At 47.9% G+C, this 14,485-nt stretch overlaps 1 protein-coding gene across 7 annotated transcripts in view; it reads left to right on the forward strand.

Moving 5' to 3' along the window:
• The window catches only part of PLCG2 (phospholipase C gamma 2), a 230,942-nt gene that overhangs the window by 123,472 nt on the left and 92,985 nt on the right, over window positions 1–14,485 (forward strand). For all 7 annotated transcript variants that reach the window (XM_077986963.1, XM_077986964.1, XM_077986965.1 and 4 more), the window contains 3 exons: window positions 821–964; window positions 4,567–4,660; window positions 5,400–5,447. In XM_077986963.1, coding sequence (XP_077843089.1) covers window positions 821–964; window positions 4,567–4,660; window positions 5,400–5,447 — 286 coding nt within the window. The remainder of the gene's footprint in view (window positions 1–820; window positions 965–4,566; window positions 4,661–5,399; window positions 5,448–14,485) is intronic.

Genomic DNA, 14,485 nt, shown 5'->3' on the forward strand with positions numbered 1-14,485 from the left:
TCTGACAGGAGGTGGAGCTCAGTGCTCACTTTCCGGTACCATTCCATGGCGTGGGGGTTGGGGTCCCTGATTTATACTACATTTTATTGGTTAAAACAGGTCACAGAGACAACCTGGATTGAAGGGCAGCTGGCTATATAAGGCATAAATACCGGAGGCTGTGGCCCATTAGTAACACTCCATTACTCTAGACTCTTACCAGAGTAATAGTTTACCACTCTCTTCCCGTAGGCCCTGTGATATCCAGAACCACTGTGACCATCCCCAATGCTGAGGTTGGCCTCTTATTATTATTTTTAATTTGAAGCAGTTATTCAGTGCCTTCATTTTCTTTTCCCCTTTCAGTTGAGCCACAGAGCATTTGTATCTTTTGGGACTCAAGGGAAAAGATGGTCAAGGTCAAGGTCAACCGGACGGTTGGAACTTTTAGGCTGCCTAGAATGATCTCTAGGGAGCATCAGTTTGGTCCATTGTTTGTTTTGGTAGAATAGTCTGTGCCTATTTTCTCAAATCTGAGTTGCATTTACAAAAATTAATTGTCCTAGTTTAAAACGTGTCTGTCTGAGAAACAGGGTGAGCGGAAACCCCAAACTCTTCATACTCCAGGGGTTTGTGGGGTGGCAGCAAATGCCCAGGTGGGCTCTTGGCCCTTTGTTCATTTCCAGAAGGAGGGGGCACTGAATCCGGATGCACAGATAGCTTTGCGGGATCCTGTTGGGGAAGGAAGGAGCCAGGCTGTGCCTGGGCTGCAGGTGTGTGACTGTGTCCTCAGGTGGAGTGAACTCCAGCTTCTCATTGGCTCATGTTAATTTCATTGTAGTGGATATCATGGAAATAAAAGAAATCCGCCCAGGGAAGAACTCCAAAGATTTCGAACGTGCAAAAGCGGTTCGCCAGAAAGAAGATTGCTGCTTCACCATCCTGTATGGCACTCAGTTCGTCCTCAGCACACTCAGCTTGGCAGGTAGGTGCATGTTTCTGTGCCTTTCTCCTTCACTGTGCCTTAGTCTCTTCCTGGCTCACCCCTGCCTGCTGGCTAATGTGTATTTGGGGTCATGGTTTCGAATCCCAGCCCTGCCCCTTTCTAGCTGGGTGTCTTTAGATGAGTGACTTAACCTCTCTGAGCTGCAGTTTGCTCAGCTGTGAAATGGGGAGAATAGTAATGCCTATCTCATCGGGGTATTGTGAGGGGTATGTTAAGTGTCTCTCTGGCTCATGCTGAGAGCTGAATAAATGATGATTAGATAGTTTTAACACTGAAGGCCAGGCTCTGTTGGATGAAAAATGTAGGCTGGGCTCATCCCTGTGGTCCCAGCACTTGGGGAGGCCGAGGTGGGCAGATCACTCGAGGTCAGGAGTTTCACACCAGCATGGCCAACATGGTGAAACCCCGTCTCTACTAAAAATACAAGAACTAGCTGGGTGTGGTGGTGTGCACATGTAGTCCCAGCTATTTGGGAGACTGAGACACAAGAGTTGCTTGAACCGGTGAGCCAAGATTGCACCACTGCACTCCAGTCTGGGCAACAGAGCAAGACTCTTGTCTCAAAAAAAAAAAAAAAAAAAAAAAAAAGAAAAAAAGAAAAGAAAACAAAAATGTAACCTGTTTTCCTCCAGCAGATGTGGCTCAGCAAATCTGACTGATGTGAAGGAACTGTCCTGAGATCTTCTATTGCACACGCACATGCAGTTTCCTCATTTTACTCAGTGGCAGAAGCTTGTAGTTACTTTCAAGTTCAGTCCTAGAATTTATTGACTTAGAAGTATGTATACATTCATGACTCAGAGAGAAAATCAATACGATTAAAATAGACCAAAGTGGAGGCAGCTCTGAAAGTTGAGCAATATAGGGACATTTACTTTAGGGTCAAATAACTTATGAATTTCTCATTCATTCTTTTACTACATATCTTTTGAGCCTATACTCTGTGTTAGGTTGTGTACACACCAGTGATCTAGGAAGATGAATGGCACCTGGTGCTGCCTTTAAGAAGCTCTCAGTCTACTTAGGGAGACAGATGGGTGCACTAGGATAAGACCTAGTGCAAGCATGATGCAGCGTGCTGTGAATGCTTAGTTTCAGAGAAGTTGGGCAAAGAAGGTGACTTTTACATTGGGTTTTGAGGCTTCAGTAGGAATTTGGAGGAAAGAGGGAGGGCGCTCCAGGGAAAGGCTGTGGTGTATGCCAGGGCTTGGAGGAGGGAAATAGCACGTTGGATGTAGGAAATGAGGAGCGAATATCTGATTGATGATATGGAGGGGGTTGGTAGAGGTGGGGCAGGAGGGCAAGTCCCGTGGCCATGAAGCTTCACACCTCTGTCTCCTTAGCCCCACCTACAGGCTGAGCCCTGACCCCCTGTTCTTAACGTGGCAAGGAGACCACAAGAGCCCAGCCCTTGGAGGCTAGGATGTGAACTTTGATATCTATCCCACTCTGGGAGCCTCTTCTGGAACCCTAAATTGAAGGTTAGCACAGTGATGGTCAAGATTTTGATTCCCATTCCACCCTCTCACTTACTGCTCTGAGACAAACTCAGCCCCTTCAGAGCCTCAGTTTCCTCTGCATCTGTGTGGAAAGATGAGAGCAGCAATCTCCGCCCGGGGTGTACGCACTGGCGAAGTACCTGGTGCTTAAGGAGAGGCTTCATAGTTCCGTGAGGTGTTTGCACTGTCAGCTTCATTTTCCAGGTGAGATGAGGCACAGAGTAGGGTTAAGTAACTCGCTGAATGTCACACAGCCCTGAAGTGGTGCAATGGGACTTAAGCTATGATCTTCCTTTTGCCAGATGCCAAGCTCTTAACCACTCCTCAATGCTGCTTATTAGCAAGGGTAATAGCAACCATGGGTATTAGCAAGCCATCCTCTCCTGGCTATTAGCAAGCTCTACTTGCCATCCCTCTGTGCCATCTTCATTAGAAGCAGGGAAATACTGACAGCTGCTTAGGGTTGTGGTGCAGATTATTCCAGATCTTGCATCTTATTAGTTAGCATAGGGTTAAAAGCTAACACTCTTTAATAAAACAAAAAGCTAAATTCCTAAGCCATGGGAAGCTGAATACTGCCCTCCCACGATGTCCATGTCTTAATCCCGGGAACCTGTGAATATATTATCCTCTATGGAAAAGGAGACTTTGCGGGTGTAGTTAAATTGAGGATTTTGAGATGGGAAATATCCTGGGCTATCCGGGTGTCCAGTGGAATCACAAGGCTTCTTATAAGAGATACATGGGAAGGTCATTCCCAGAGAAGGAGATGTGAGGATGGAAACAAAGGTCAGAAGATGAGAGGCCATGAGCTAAGGAATGCAGGCATCCTCTGGAAGCTGGGAAAGGTGAGGAAATGGATTCTTCCCAAGAGCTTTTAGAAGGAATCCAGAAGGATTGTATGCAACCAGTCTATTTTAGAATTTTGGCCTCTCTCACGGTCTGAAAATAAATCTGTATTACTTTAAGCCACTAAGTTTGTGGTCATTTGTTATAGCAGCAGAGGAAGCTGATAACCTTTGACACACTTTGGCACCATGTGGGTGCTTCCACCTGTTGATGTCTCCCTCATCCCTCTCTTCTGGTTTAATTACTTTAGGGTGGGACCTAAGTATTGGGGTTTTGAAAAGCCCTCAAGTGATTCTCCTGAGCAGCTGGGGTTGAGGAACTCTGCTCTGGAGTTGGACACCTGGGTTTGAATTCCTTTGCTTTTTCATTCCTGGAGTCAGTGTGCTGCCAGGGTAAGATAATGGGTTCTTGTTTAAAATCCTATGTCTTCCATTGTCTCAGCATAGTCTGGCTACTATAACAAAATGCCGTAGACTGAGGGGCTTAAACAACAGACATTTATTTTCTCACAGTTCTGGGGGCTGGGAAGTCCAAGATCAAGATGTTGCATGGTTGAGTTCTGGTGAGGGCTCTCTTCCTGACTTGCAGACAGCCGCCTTCTTGCTATGTGTTCACATGGCTTTTCCTCAGGGTGTGCTTGGATAGGAAGGGAGCTCTGGTCTCTCTTTCTTGTCTCTAAAAGGGCACTAATTCCCTCATGGAGGCCCCACCCTCGTTACTTCATCTAAACCTAAATACCTCACAAAGGCCCTACCTCAGGGGTTAGAGATTCAACATATGAATTCTGAAGGAATGCAAATATTCAGTCTGTAATGGCTGCTAGGAGCTGTGTGGCCTTGGACACATCACTGAACCTGTCTTAGGTTCAGTGGTTTCTCCATGTGTTAAATGGGAATATAATAGTACTTCCCTTGTGGGATCAATATAAGAAAAACACTTAGAACAGTGTCTAGCACATATATATTATATATGTGCTAATTCCATTTGGCACAGGAAATAACCCACTTGTCACCCCTGTGGTACAAAGCTCATCATGAATATGTGGCCCCGTCTCAGACAAAAAGCAGGTCCTAGAGCTATGAGAGTATGAAAGAGATGCTTTCTTTGCCTCCTGCAAAACTGGAAACCAGCATAGGCTTCCCCCATCTTCGTGATCTGTATGGGGCCGGGCTTTGTCAGCAGATGTCTTCCCAGGAATTAACACAGCATTTCTGTTCCCTTTCTCCACTCCAGCTGACTCTAAAGAAGATGCACTTAATTGGCTCTCTGGCTTGAAAATCTTACACCAAGAAGCGATGAATGCGTCCACACCCACCATTATCGAGAGGTAGCTGGCTTTTGCCTGTTTATTTACATAGCCACTGATTCCTTTATTCTGCTGCCTTTGCCAACATGGGCTACAGGAAAACAAAAAAGGGGGACATTGGTTTTTTGAGGCTCATTGAGTGTCTTGTATGCAATGAGTGCCTAGTAGCGGTGTGAGCCCTACAATGTTTCAAATAAGAGCATTTCCCTGTGCTAGTTTTCAGCCTTGGCCTACTGGGGTGAGTGGTGCATGGGACTGGAGATAGAAACATTCCTGGGGTATGCGTTGGGGAAAATAGGGCTTCCTTCTTAAAGGATTTAATAAGAGATTAAGTGGACTGATCAAAGGATAGATACAAGGTCTGGAATTTTCCACCTATCACTCCCTCCTGGGTTGATGAAGACCTCGAGACTGTCTTTTCAGTGTCATGGGAGTCTGGATGGGCATTGGGGTGTGAGTTATTTTCCTTCCACTAAATCAAATTCCTCTACTTTGTACTATTTTTCTTTCTAGGTTTTTGAGGTTTAATGACTATCATTAGAAGGAGTTGTCAGTGTAAGGAAACCTGGCCTTTTTGAGTTGAGATCTTGGCTTAGATACTAGGAGAAAACTTCTTCCCAAGCTGCCCTTGTTAGAAAGTTGGAAAACCCCTCCTTTTGGTTCCAGTTCCTTTTGTGCACATCCTGTAGGACTCACTTAGACTTACGCTATTTTTAAATTTTCTCTGTCTGTCTGTCTTTTGTCTCAAATTTCTTTCCAGTTGGCTGAGAAAGCAGATATATTCTGTGGATCAAACCAGAAGAAACAGGTAAGAGTCATTCAGTTTTCTTCTGATCACTTTGGATTTCCATCTTCATTCTTTCTTTAAACCTTCCAAGAGGGTGGGAGCATGACTTGTGGTGGGCAAGGTCCTCACTGCGTCCAATGTGATCTGCAGATGCCATGTTGGGTCCTGGGGTTGATGATGACAAAATCTTCCTCCTGGAGGGAGCCTCTATTCCAGCAGAAAATTCGAGTCCAGCCTTAGAGATGATCTCTGCCATGGGGCATTCGGACCTCATCACAAATATTTGAGCACCTTTAATATCCTGGGAATACAGCAGTAAACACAATCATGATGGCACCAGCCCATACTTTGTGACAGGAGAGAGACTGACTGTGAAGAAGTAAACCAAGTGGTTCTTTATTTTATTCATTTATTTTTTTGAGATGGAGTCTCGCTCTGTCGCCCAGGCTGGAGTGCAGTGGCGCCATCTCAGCTCACTGCAAGCTCCACCTCCTGGGTTCACGCCATTCTCTTGCCTCAGCCTCCTAAGTAGCTGGGACTACAGGCGCCCACCACCACACCTGGCTAATTTTTTTGTATTTTTAGTAGAGACAGGGTTTCACCATGTTTGGCAGGATGGTCTCGAACTTCTGACCTTGTGATCCACCCACCTTGGCCTCCCATAGTGCTGGGATTACAGGCATGAGCCACTGTGCTCGGGCACTAGGTGGTTCTAAGGGCTGGTAGAGATGTGTTGGGTGATGTGATAATGTGTATTCAGTTTACTTGACTTTTTCACTTAAAAGTACCTCTTGGAGAAGCTCCCTATCAGTCCTGCACAACGCTCTATGCCAGACTATTATTATTATTTTTTAGAGGCAGGGTCTCTCTCTGTTCCCCAGACTGGAGTGCAGTGGCACAATCATAGCTCGCTGCAGCCATAAACTCCTAGGCTCAAATGATCCTCCTGCCTCAGCCTCCTGAGTAGCTGGGAACTACAGGTGTGTGTCACCATGCCTGGCTTATTTATTATTATTATTACTTTTTGCAGAGGTGAGGTCTTACCCAGACTTTTTTTTTTTTTAAAAGTAAACGTCATTTTGGTTTTTCCTTAGATTAATGCATTGTCATTTCAGAAATCATTTCCTTCTTGATGCACAGAGACCTGCTCCCAATCCTTGATTATTATTGTGAATAATGCTGCTATGGAAACCTTTGGGTCTATCTTTCTGTAAACTCATTTGAGGTGGCTGTGAGTAGGATAAATTCTCAGAAATGAATATCAGCAGCTCAGTGTTTGCTGGTCTAATCGTTTGATAGCTAGAAGTAGCAATTTATATAATATTTCTACCAGTGGGGCAAGAAGGCGTCCATTTCCTGATGATTTATTGTGCCATTAGACTTTGATCTTTGTTCATCTGCAACCGAGGCAACCAAGTGTTTTTGCTTAAACTTGCTTTCTTTATGGGTGAGGTTGAGCATTTTTAATTCATTATTTTTTTCTGAGGTATGATTCAGCTCTTAATAATGTAATGATAAAAACTACAATTTGGCTGGGCATGGTAGAGTACGCCTATATTCCCAGCACTTTGGGAGGCAGAGGCAGGCAGATTGCCTGAGCTCAGGAGTTTGAGACCGGCTTGGGCAACATGGTAAAACCCTGTCTCTTCTAAAATACAAAAAATTAGCCAGGCGTGGCGGCGTGCACCTGTAGTCCGAACTACTCAGGAGGCTGAGGCAGGAGAATCGCTTGAACCCAGGAGGTGGAGGTTGCAGTGAGCTGAGATCGTGCCATTGCACTCCAGCCTGGGTGACAGAGCAAGATTCCGTCTCAAAAACCAAACCAAAGAAACAAACAAACAAAATACAACAACGACAACAAACAAACAAAAAAACCCAAAACAAAAACAAAAAAACCCCTACGATTTATTTAACACCTGTGTATTTGGCATGCCAGGAATTGCATTGAGCACTTCAGTCCTTATCTCATGTTAGCCTCACATGAGACGCCTTATTTTTTTTGGTAAAATATTCCTTTCGTTGATTCTTGGTTTATTTCTGTCATTATCCTATGTGGATATGTCAATGACCTATCTAGATATGTCATTATCCTAGTTAATATCCAATAACTAAACTCTATCAGCTCTCCTATTTTGTTCCTGAAAATCTTTTCATCTTGAAGGTGACTTCCTGTCTGGTCAATATCCTCTGTTACTTGTTGGCTTCAGGGTTTGGGTGAGCTTCCCTGGTCTCTTCTCATGCCCAGTGGGAGGATTTGGAACTCTTAACCAGGAAGTGGCTAAAAGTCTAGTAAAGTTAGGTCAGCCATTAGCTCACTCCATGTTTTTCTGTCCACCTGCCTTTCTCCCTCCTCTTCTTCTCATCCAACATGCCCTGCCTGCTCCCCCATGCTGGGCCACCCTCTAATGTTACTGAGGTGGATTAAATGAGGTCCTTGTGTTGGAAGATTTGGTAGACACTGGTCTCTTTCAGCCTCGGAGGTGATGCCTTCTCTGCATTTTCTTTCTCTGTGGCTTATGGTGAATCATAGCTGAGACTGGCACAGGGCTGAGGGAGGGAGCCACCTTCAGTGCCTCTCTGCACACGGTACTGGTATGGGGTGGCCAGTCTGGCTCTGAAGTCTTCTCTTCATCTGTGAAGTCAAGAAATGGATACCTCCCTCTTGTTCAGGAGGGATTCTGGCAAGTCCTGCATAAAGATCCATCTTCCCATCGGCTGGTCCAGGACCCTCTGCGGAGAGAACCTTTTCTGTTTCTGGACTGAGTTCATCCCTACGTGCTCACTGGCTTCCTCTCCTCCAACCTCCCTCCCAGTGGGCGGAGCCCTGCTCTCTGTCAACATGTGGAAAATCCCACCTTACCCGTGGTTCTGGGAAGCCTGGAGGGAGCTTTGCAAAAGAAACTTTGACCAAGGTGCCAATGAAAGAGCAACCAACTTCTGTTCTGCCAATTTCCCTCCCTTTCCTGTCACCCACGAGACTAATCATGTTTCCTGAAAGAAAACAAAGGAGCCACAGATGCAGAGGAAAGGCTGAAGGCGAGAGGGGGCAGGCTCAGGGTTGGCCCAGCCTGGGCAATGGACATGTCTTAGGTGTTTTGCTTGGCCCAAGCACCCTGTTTCATTTTTAGACTTTTCTAGAGGCAAATGGTAGCAGCGGGCATTTGTTTATAGCCTGCTTTGCAGTCATGGCTGTAATAAGCACTTTACATCCTTAGGATACCCGGATACCCTCTTGGCTGATGGGTGAGCTAGGTGCTCTCAGACCCATTTTCTATGTGAGGACACTGAGGCCCAGAGAGGTTAAGTGACTTAACTAAAGTAGCCCAGGTTGTCAGGGGTGGCACCAGGGTTTGCAGACTTACTATCCCCACTGGTGTTGCTTTCCCCTTTTTTTTTTTTGAGACCAAGTCTCGCTCAGCTGCCCAGGCTGGAGTGCAGTGGCGCCATCTCAGCTCACTGCAAGCTCTGCCTCCCAGGTTCATGCCATTCTCCTGCCTCAGCCTCCTGAGTAGCTGGGGCTACAGGCACCTGCCACTATGCCTGGCTAATTATTTGTATTTTTAGTAGAGACGAGGTTTCGCCATGTTAGCCAGGATAGTCTCAATCTCCTGACCTCGTGATCTGCCCACCTTGGCCTCCCAAAGTGCTGGGATTACAGGCATGAGCCACTGCGCCCGGCCGCTTTTCTTTCTTTCTTTCTTTTCTTTTTTTTTAAAATGTGCTATTGGCTGAGCATGTTGACTGACACCTGTAATCCTAGCACTTTGGGAGGCCAAGGCAGGTGGATCGCTTGAGCTCAGGAGTTGGAGACCAGTCCGGGCAACATGGCGAAACCCCATCTGTACGAAAAGTACAAAAAAGTTAGCTGGGTGTAGTGGTGCACATTTGTAGTCTTGCTACTTGAGAGACTGAGGTGGGAGGATCATCTGAGCCCAGGGAGGTCCAGGCTTCAGTGAGCCGTGATTGTGCCACTGAGTTCCAGCCTGGGCAACAGGGTGAGATCCCATTAAAACCAAAACCAAAACAAAAACAAAAACAACAAAAACAAAAAGAATTGTGCTGTTGAGAGCTGGGGGAAATAGAGAAATCTTTCCTTCCCCACCCTGACCAATCACCTTATAATTAAAAAAAACTAAAAACAAATGTTAAAATTTGTTTTAGTGTGGTAACAACAATAAATCATAGAACAACACTGATCATTTTAACCGTTCTTAGATAGGTAGTTTTGTGGAATGAAGTGTATCATGTTGTCATGCTCCCGTCACCACCATCCATCTCCAGAACTTTTTCATCGTCTCAAACTGAGACTCTGCAGCCATTAAGTGGTAACTCCCCATTGCTTCTCTCTTTAGCCCCTGGAAACCACCACTCTACTCTGTGTCTCTCTGGACTGGATTGCTCCAGGTACCTCGTATAAGTGGACTAATACAATATTCGTCCTTTTGTATCTGGCTTATTGCACTTAGTGTAATGTCTCCAGGTTTCATCTGTGTTGTAGCATGTGTTAGAATCTTCTTCCTTTTTAAGGCTGAATAATGTTCCATTGTACAGACAGACCACATTTTGTTTACTTGTCCATCGATGGATACTTGAATTGCTTCCACCTTTTGGCAATTGTGAATAGTGCTGCTATGAACATGGGTGTACAAATCTGTTTGAGTCTCTGCTTCAGATTCTTTTGTGTATATATCCAGAAGCCGAATTGCTGGATCAAATGGTAATTCTGTCTATTTTTGCGGAACTGCTATACTGTTTTCTGTTGCAGCTACACCTTCCCATGGCAATGCACAGGTTTCTATTTTCTTCATATCCTCACCAACACTTACCTCCTTTCCCTCCTCTGCCCTTGCCCCCGTGCCTTATAACATTGGATTTGCATAAGCAGGATGTGCACTTCCCTTTGTCCTTTAGCGCTGGCAGGGTCAGAGGAGGAGGTGGCACAGGGCGAGGGGGTTGCAGGTGGAAGGCAGGTGGGTAGGTCCATTTATCTCCTTCAACGTGAATGCAAATAGGCTTCCTATTCGAGGTTCCAGAATATTAGAGTCCCCTGGGGAGCTTTAGCAGAGCCGCACCAGTAGAGATTCAGATTTTACTGTCCTGGGCATGGCCTCTGGCATTGGAACTTTTTAAAAATAAGATTCTACTGTGAAGCTGGGGTTGAAGATTAGGGCTGACTAGAGAGCAATTTTCAAATTTCAGCAGGCATCGGAATCCCCTGGAGGACTTGTGAACGTGGGGGCTGCTGGGCTCCACCTCACAGTGGCTGATTGAGTTGGTGGTGGGCAGGGCTCAAGAATTTGCATTTCAACCAATCCCCAGGTGATGTAGATGCTGCTGGTCTGGGAGCTACTTACAGAAGCAGAACTCTGGGGCTGCGAGGTCTGGTGGGGCGCCCTTCACCACAGGTGGCCATTTCAACAAAACAAAACCAAATAAGAATACTTAGCTCCTCAGTGGAACTAGCTACATTTCAGGGGCTCAGCAGCCCCGTGTGGCTGGCGGCTAGTACCTCAGACAGCACAGATGTCTCCATCATTGTCGAAAGTTGTCAGACAGTGGTGAGGTTTGAATCTCAGATCTCACAGTAACTGGTTGTGTGAATTGGGGTAAATGATTTAATTTCTCTGGGCCTCATTTTCCTCACGTGTAAAAGATAAAAGTAATAGTTCCCACCTCCCAGGGCAGATGTGAGGGTTCAGGAGTTAATATGTGAAGGGTGCGTGGACCGTGCCTGGCTCGTGGTAAGCACTTAACGAACGTTTCTTATTGCTGTTGTTGCTGCAAAAGAGCTGGGGGCAGTGGAGGTGCTGGCCCAGCTTCAGCGTGACTGGTAAGTGTCATGGGGCTGCCATCTTTAATTGTTTGGTGATGGCTGCCTGGGTGCAGAGTTGAAGAACCGTGGGAGCCTCCCGGGCTGAGCAGGGAGGACACTGTGATTGTTTAGTGCTGTCTGCCATGGGAGAGGGAGGGGATGTTGGTGACTCATTCAGGGAATAGTTGCCGTCCTTCCCCAAAGGGATTCCCTTGGTTCCTAACCCACAGCTCTAGGCTGAGCCCCCAGGAAACACAATCTGAGATGTAGGTTTGTGTGCAGGAGGCTTACTGGGGAGTACATGGGGGGTTGTGGAAAGCATGGGGAAGGGAAGGCCGCTGGAACAGGCAGCCGGGGAGTCACAGTCATGGCCCGGGCAGACCTGATGGGGAGCTCTGAGCATGGCCTGTGGAGCTGTCCTGAATTGAGACTAGAGGGCCAGGCCTTCGTTCCCATGCGTGGACCAGGTCAGAGCTGGCTGCCTTGTAAGGGGCTTTGACCTGGGCGAGGCACTCTCTCTAGGGGATGACAGGTTGCAGAGAGGGCTGAAGCTGAGCCATTGGCTTCCTCCCCTGCAGCGCTGGGGCTCAGCCTGCCTGTGCTGGTTCCAGTCGGGCCATGCAGCAGGACACACACACCCAGAGGTGGGAGTGAGGCAGGGGCTCGCCTAGGGGGAAATCAGGTGAGGCTGTCCCGGCACTGGGAGCCCAAAGAAGCTCTCAGCCTCCAGTGTTTACACTGTAAGGGGAGGCCTTTGGACCAGGTGGGCTCCCATGTCCCAGGTGCTTGAATGCTCATGTCCCTGGTTCCTGGGTTTTTTCCACTGGTTCTCGAGCAGCTGCTCTGGCCCCTCAGGCCCCTCAGTCTCTCTCTTTCTGAACATGGGATGGTTCCTTTGCCCTGCTGCTGCCTGGGCTCCTGGGGGACCCTGACCTCCCCCTTGTTCCCAGGATGAGCTCCACTGGGGCACCAGCATGGTCTGGCTCCTCTCCCCACTACCTCTCTCACTGCTGCTCTGGCAGCGCCTGTTCCCGCTGCTCCTCTACCTTCATCCTGCCCTGGCCCAGCTGTTCCTAGGACCACCCCCAGGGCTGAGGCAGAAAGGTTCTTGCAAACCCCTGGGGCCAATTCCCTAGCCTGCTGGCTGCTCTGCCCAGCCAGCCCCAGCTGGCCCAACAGGGACTTTTTCTGCCCTCGAGGTCTGCCTGAAAGCCGTGGGTGGTGTCCCTACGGTTTGAACGTGGGTGGGGAGCATCTTGTCAGCTGAAGTCTCTGCTGTTAGGCTGTTAGAACCAGAGGAAAAGGCTGGAGGTGGGGACACAGGATGGCCAGAGTCACACTGGACCTTCTCCAGGGCAGCGGTTGGGCAGTGACGTGCTACTTCCTTCCGCATGCCACAGCAGAAGCTGGGAGGATGGTGCAGGGAAACAGGGCTCTTTTCTCCTACAAGCTGGGGCAAGCTTCCTCTCTTGACCACCCTGTCTTAGCTCTGCTGGACACTCGGCTCCAGCCAGAAGGGTCTGGATCTCATGTTCTTGACCCACTCACCCCACTAATTTAACCTCTCCTTGTTGTGTGAGCTACTCGCTGGGAGGCAGTCAGGTGTGCACCAAACTGATCGGTGCCTCAGTTTCCTCACCTGGAAGATGGAGATGATCATAGTACCTGCCTTGTAAGTTATTCAAGCATCTAACAGGTGAATATGCCTATAGGGCACCACCTAGAACAACACCTGACACCTGATTAGCACTTTTGAAGTTTCAGCTTTTGTTACCATTCTTACTACTGCTGCTGCTCCTTTTGCCTGGGATGTGTTCTCTGTTGCTTCCCTCCATTTTTGCTTTTTTTGAGACAGAGTCTCGCTCTGTCACCCAGGCTGGAGTGCAGCGGCGTGGTCTCGGCTCACTGCAAGCTCCGCCTCCCAGATTCACACCATTCTCCTGCCTCAGCCTCCTGAGTAGCTGGGACTACAGTCGCCCACCACCACGCCTGGCTAATTTTTTTTGTATTTTTAGTAGAGACGGGGTTTCACCGTGTTAGCCGGGATAGTCTCGATCCCCTGACCTCGTGATCCGCCTACCTTGGCCTCCCAAAGTGCTGGGATTACAGGCGTGAACCACCGCGCCCGGCCCTTTCTTCCCTCTTAAGCTGAACCTCACTATGTGGCTTCAAAGAAACACTCATGCAGATTCCTGTGACCGAGCACTGGAATTTGATTCAGTTCCAGGCTCTGCTGCCTGCCATCTAGCTCCAAGCCCTGAGTTGTGTACCGTTGTGACATCCCGCCCTTGGCTTTTCTGAGCCCTGGGCGTCAATCATGTGTACTTTGCAGAAGGTAGAATCTGGTGAGCAATTAGGCAACCGTAACACCTGGATGACCCCAGAGTAGCCTGGCATACAGTAGGTGCTGATGTAGGCCTTGTTCCTTCCCAGTTCCCCTCTCTGGCCCTTAGTGACTTTGCCTTGCTCTGAACCCCAGTGGCATTAAAAGAAACCTTTATTTTTTAACTTAATTTTGGGGGTGCAGGGTGTCCCCACTTACTCTACATCCCTCTTGTCTCTTCACAGTGCCAGACTAGAGTCAAGCTCAGCTGGGTCTTTCCCGGCTGATTCTGCCAAGCCCGTTCTGTGGTTGTGGTTCCTCTGGGTGGCAGGTGGAGTCAGTAGGAGTCTTGTTCATCCCTTCATGTGTGTCACTAATTAGGTGACAAAGTGTTTGGCTGCGTGAAGCATGTCATAGTTACTCCTGCTGTTTACCCAAGCTTCACTGAATTTCTTCACTTTGACATTCAGAGTCCTGGGCAGAAATCACATCATGTCAACACCTACATTGGGCCTTTGGGATTTCTGTGGCATTTTGTATTGAGATTATCTGGTCATCTGACACCATTTTCTGCCCACACTGAATCTCCTGCAGGACCTTCCTTCATGGCCATTCTCGAAGGGTGGGGACCAGCCCTCCTCATTGGGACATCACCCTGTACTGGGGATCTCCAGTGTAGGTGCCTCCTCATTGGGGCATCACCCTACACTGTGGGTCTCCTGTGTGACCCGTATCTATGGACATTCCTGAAGGGTGCCCTTGAGCTTTGCTCATTGAAGTGTCGCCTGTACCTTGACCCAGTGTCTTGTTCCTAGTTAGTGCTCCATAAACAACTGTTGACCAGGCTGTCTTATAGAGGGCTGCCCGAGGTGGGAACTGATGGGAGCCGCTAAATCCTGTGCTGTTGAAAACCCTCAAGGTGAC

The sequence above is a fragment of the Macaca mulatta genome, chromosome 20, assembly GCF_049350105.2.
Source record: "Macaca mulatta isolate MMU2019108-1 chromosome 20, T2T-MMU8v2.0, whole genome shotgun sequence".
Lineage (NCBI taxonomy): Eukaryota > Metazoa > Chordata > Mammalia > Primates > Cercopithecidae > Macaca > Macaca mulatta.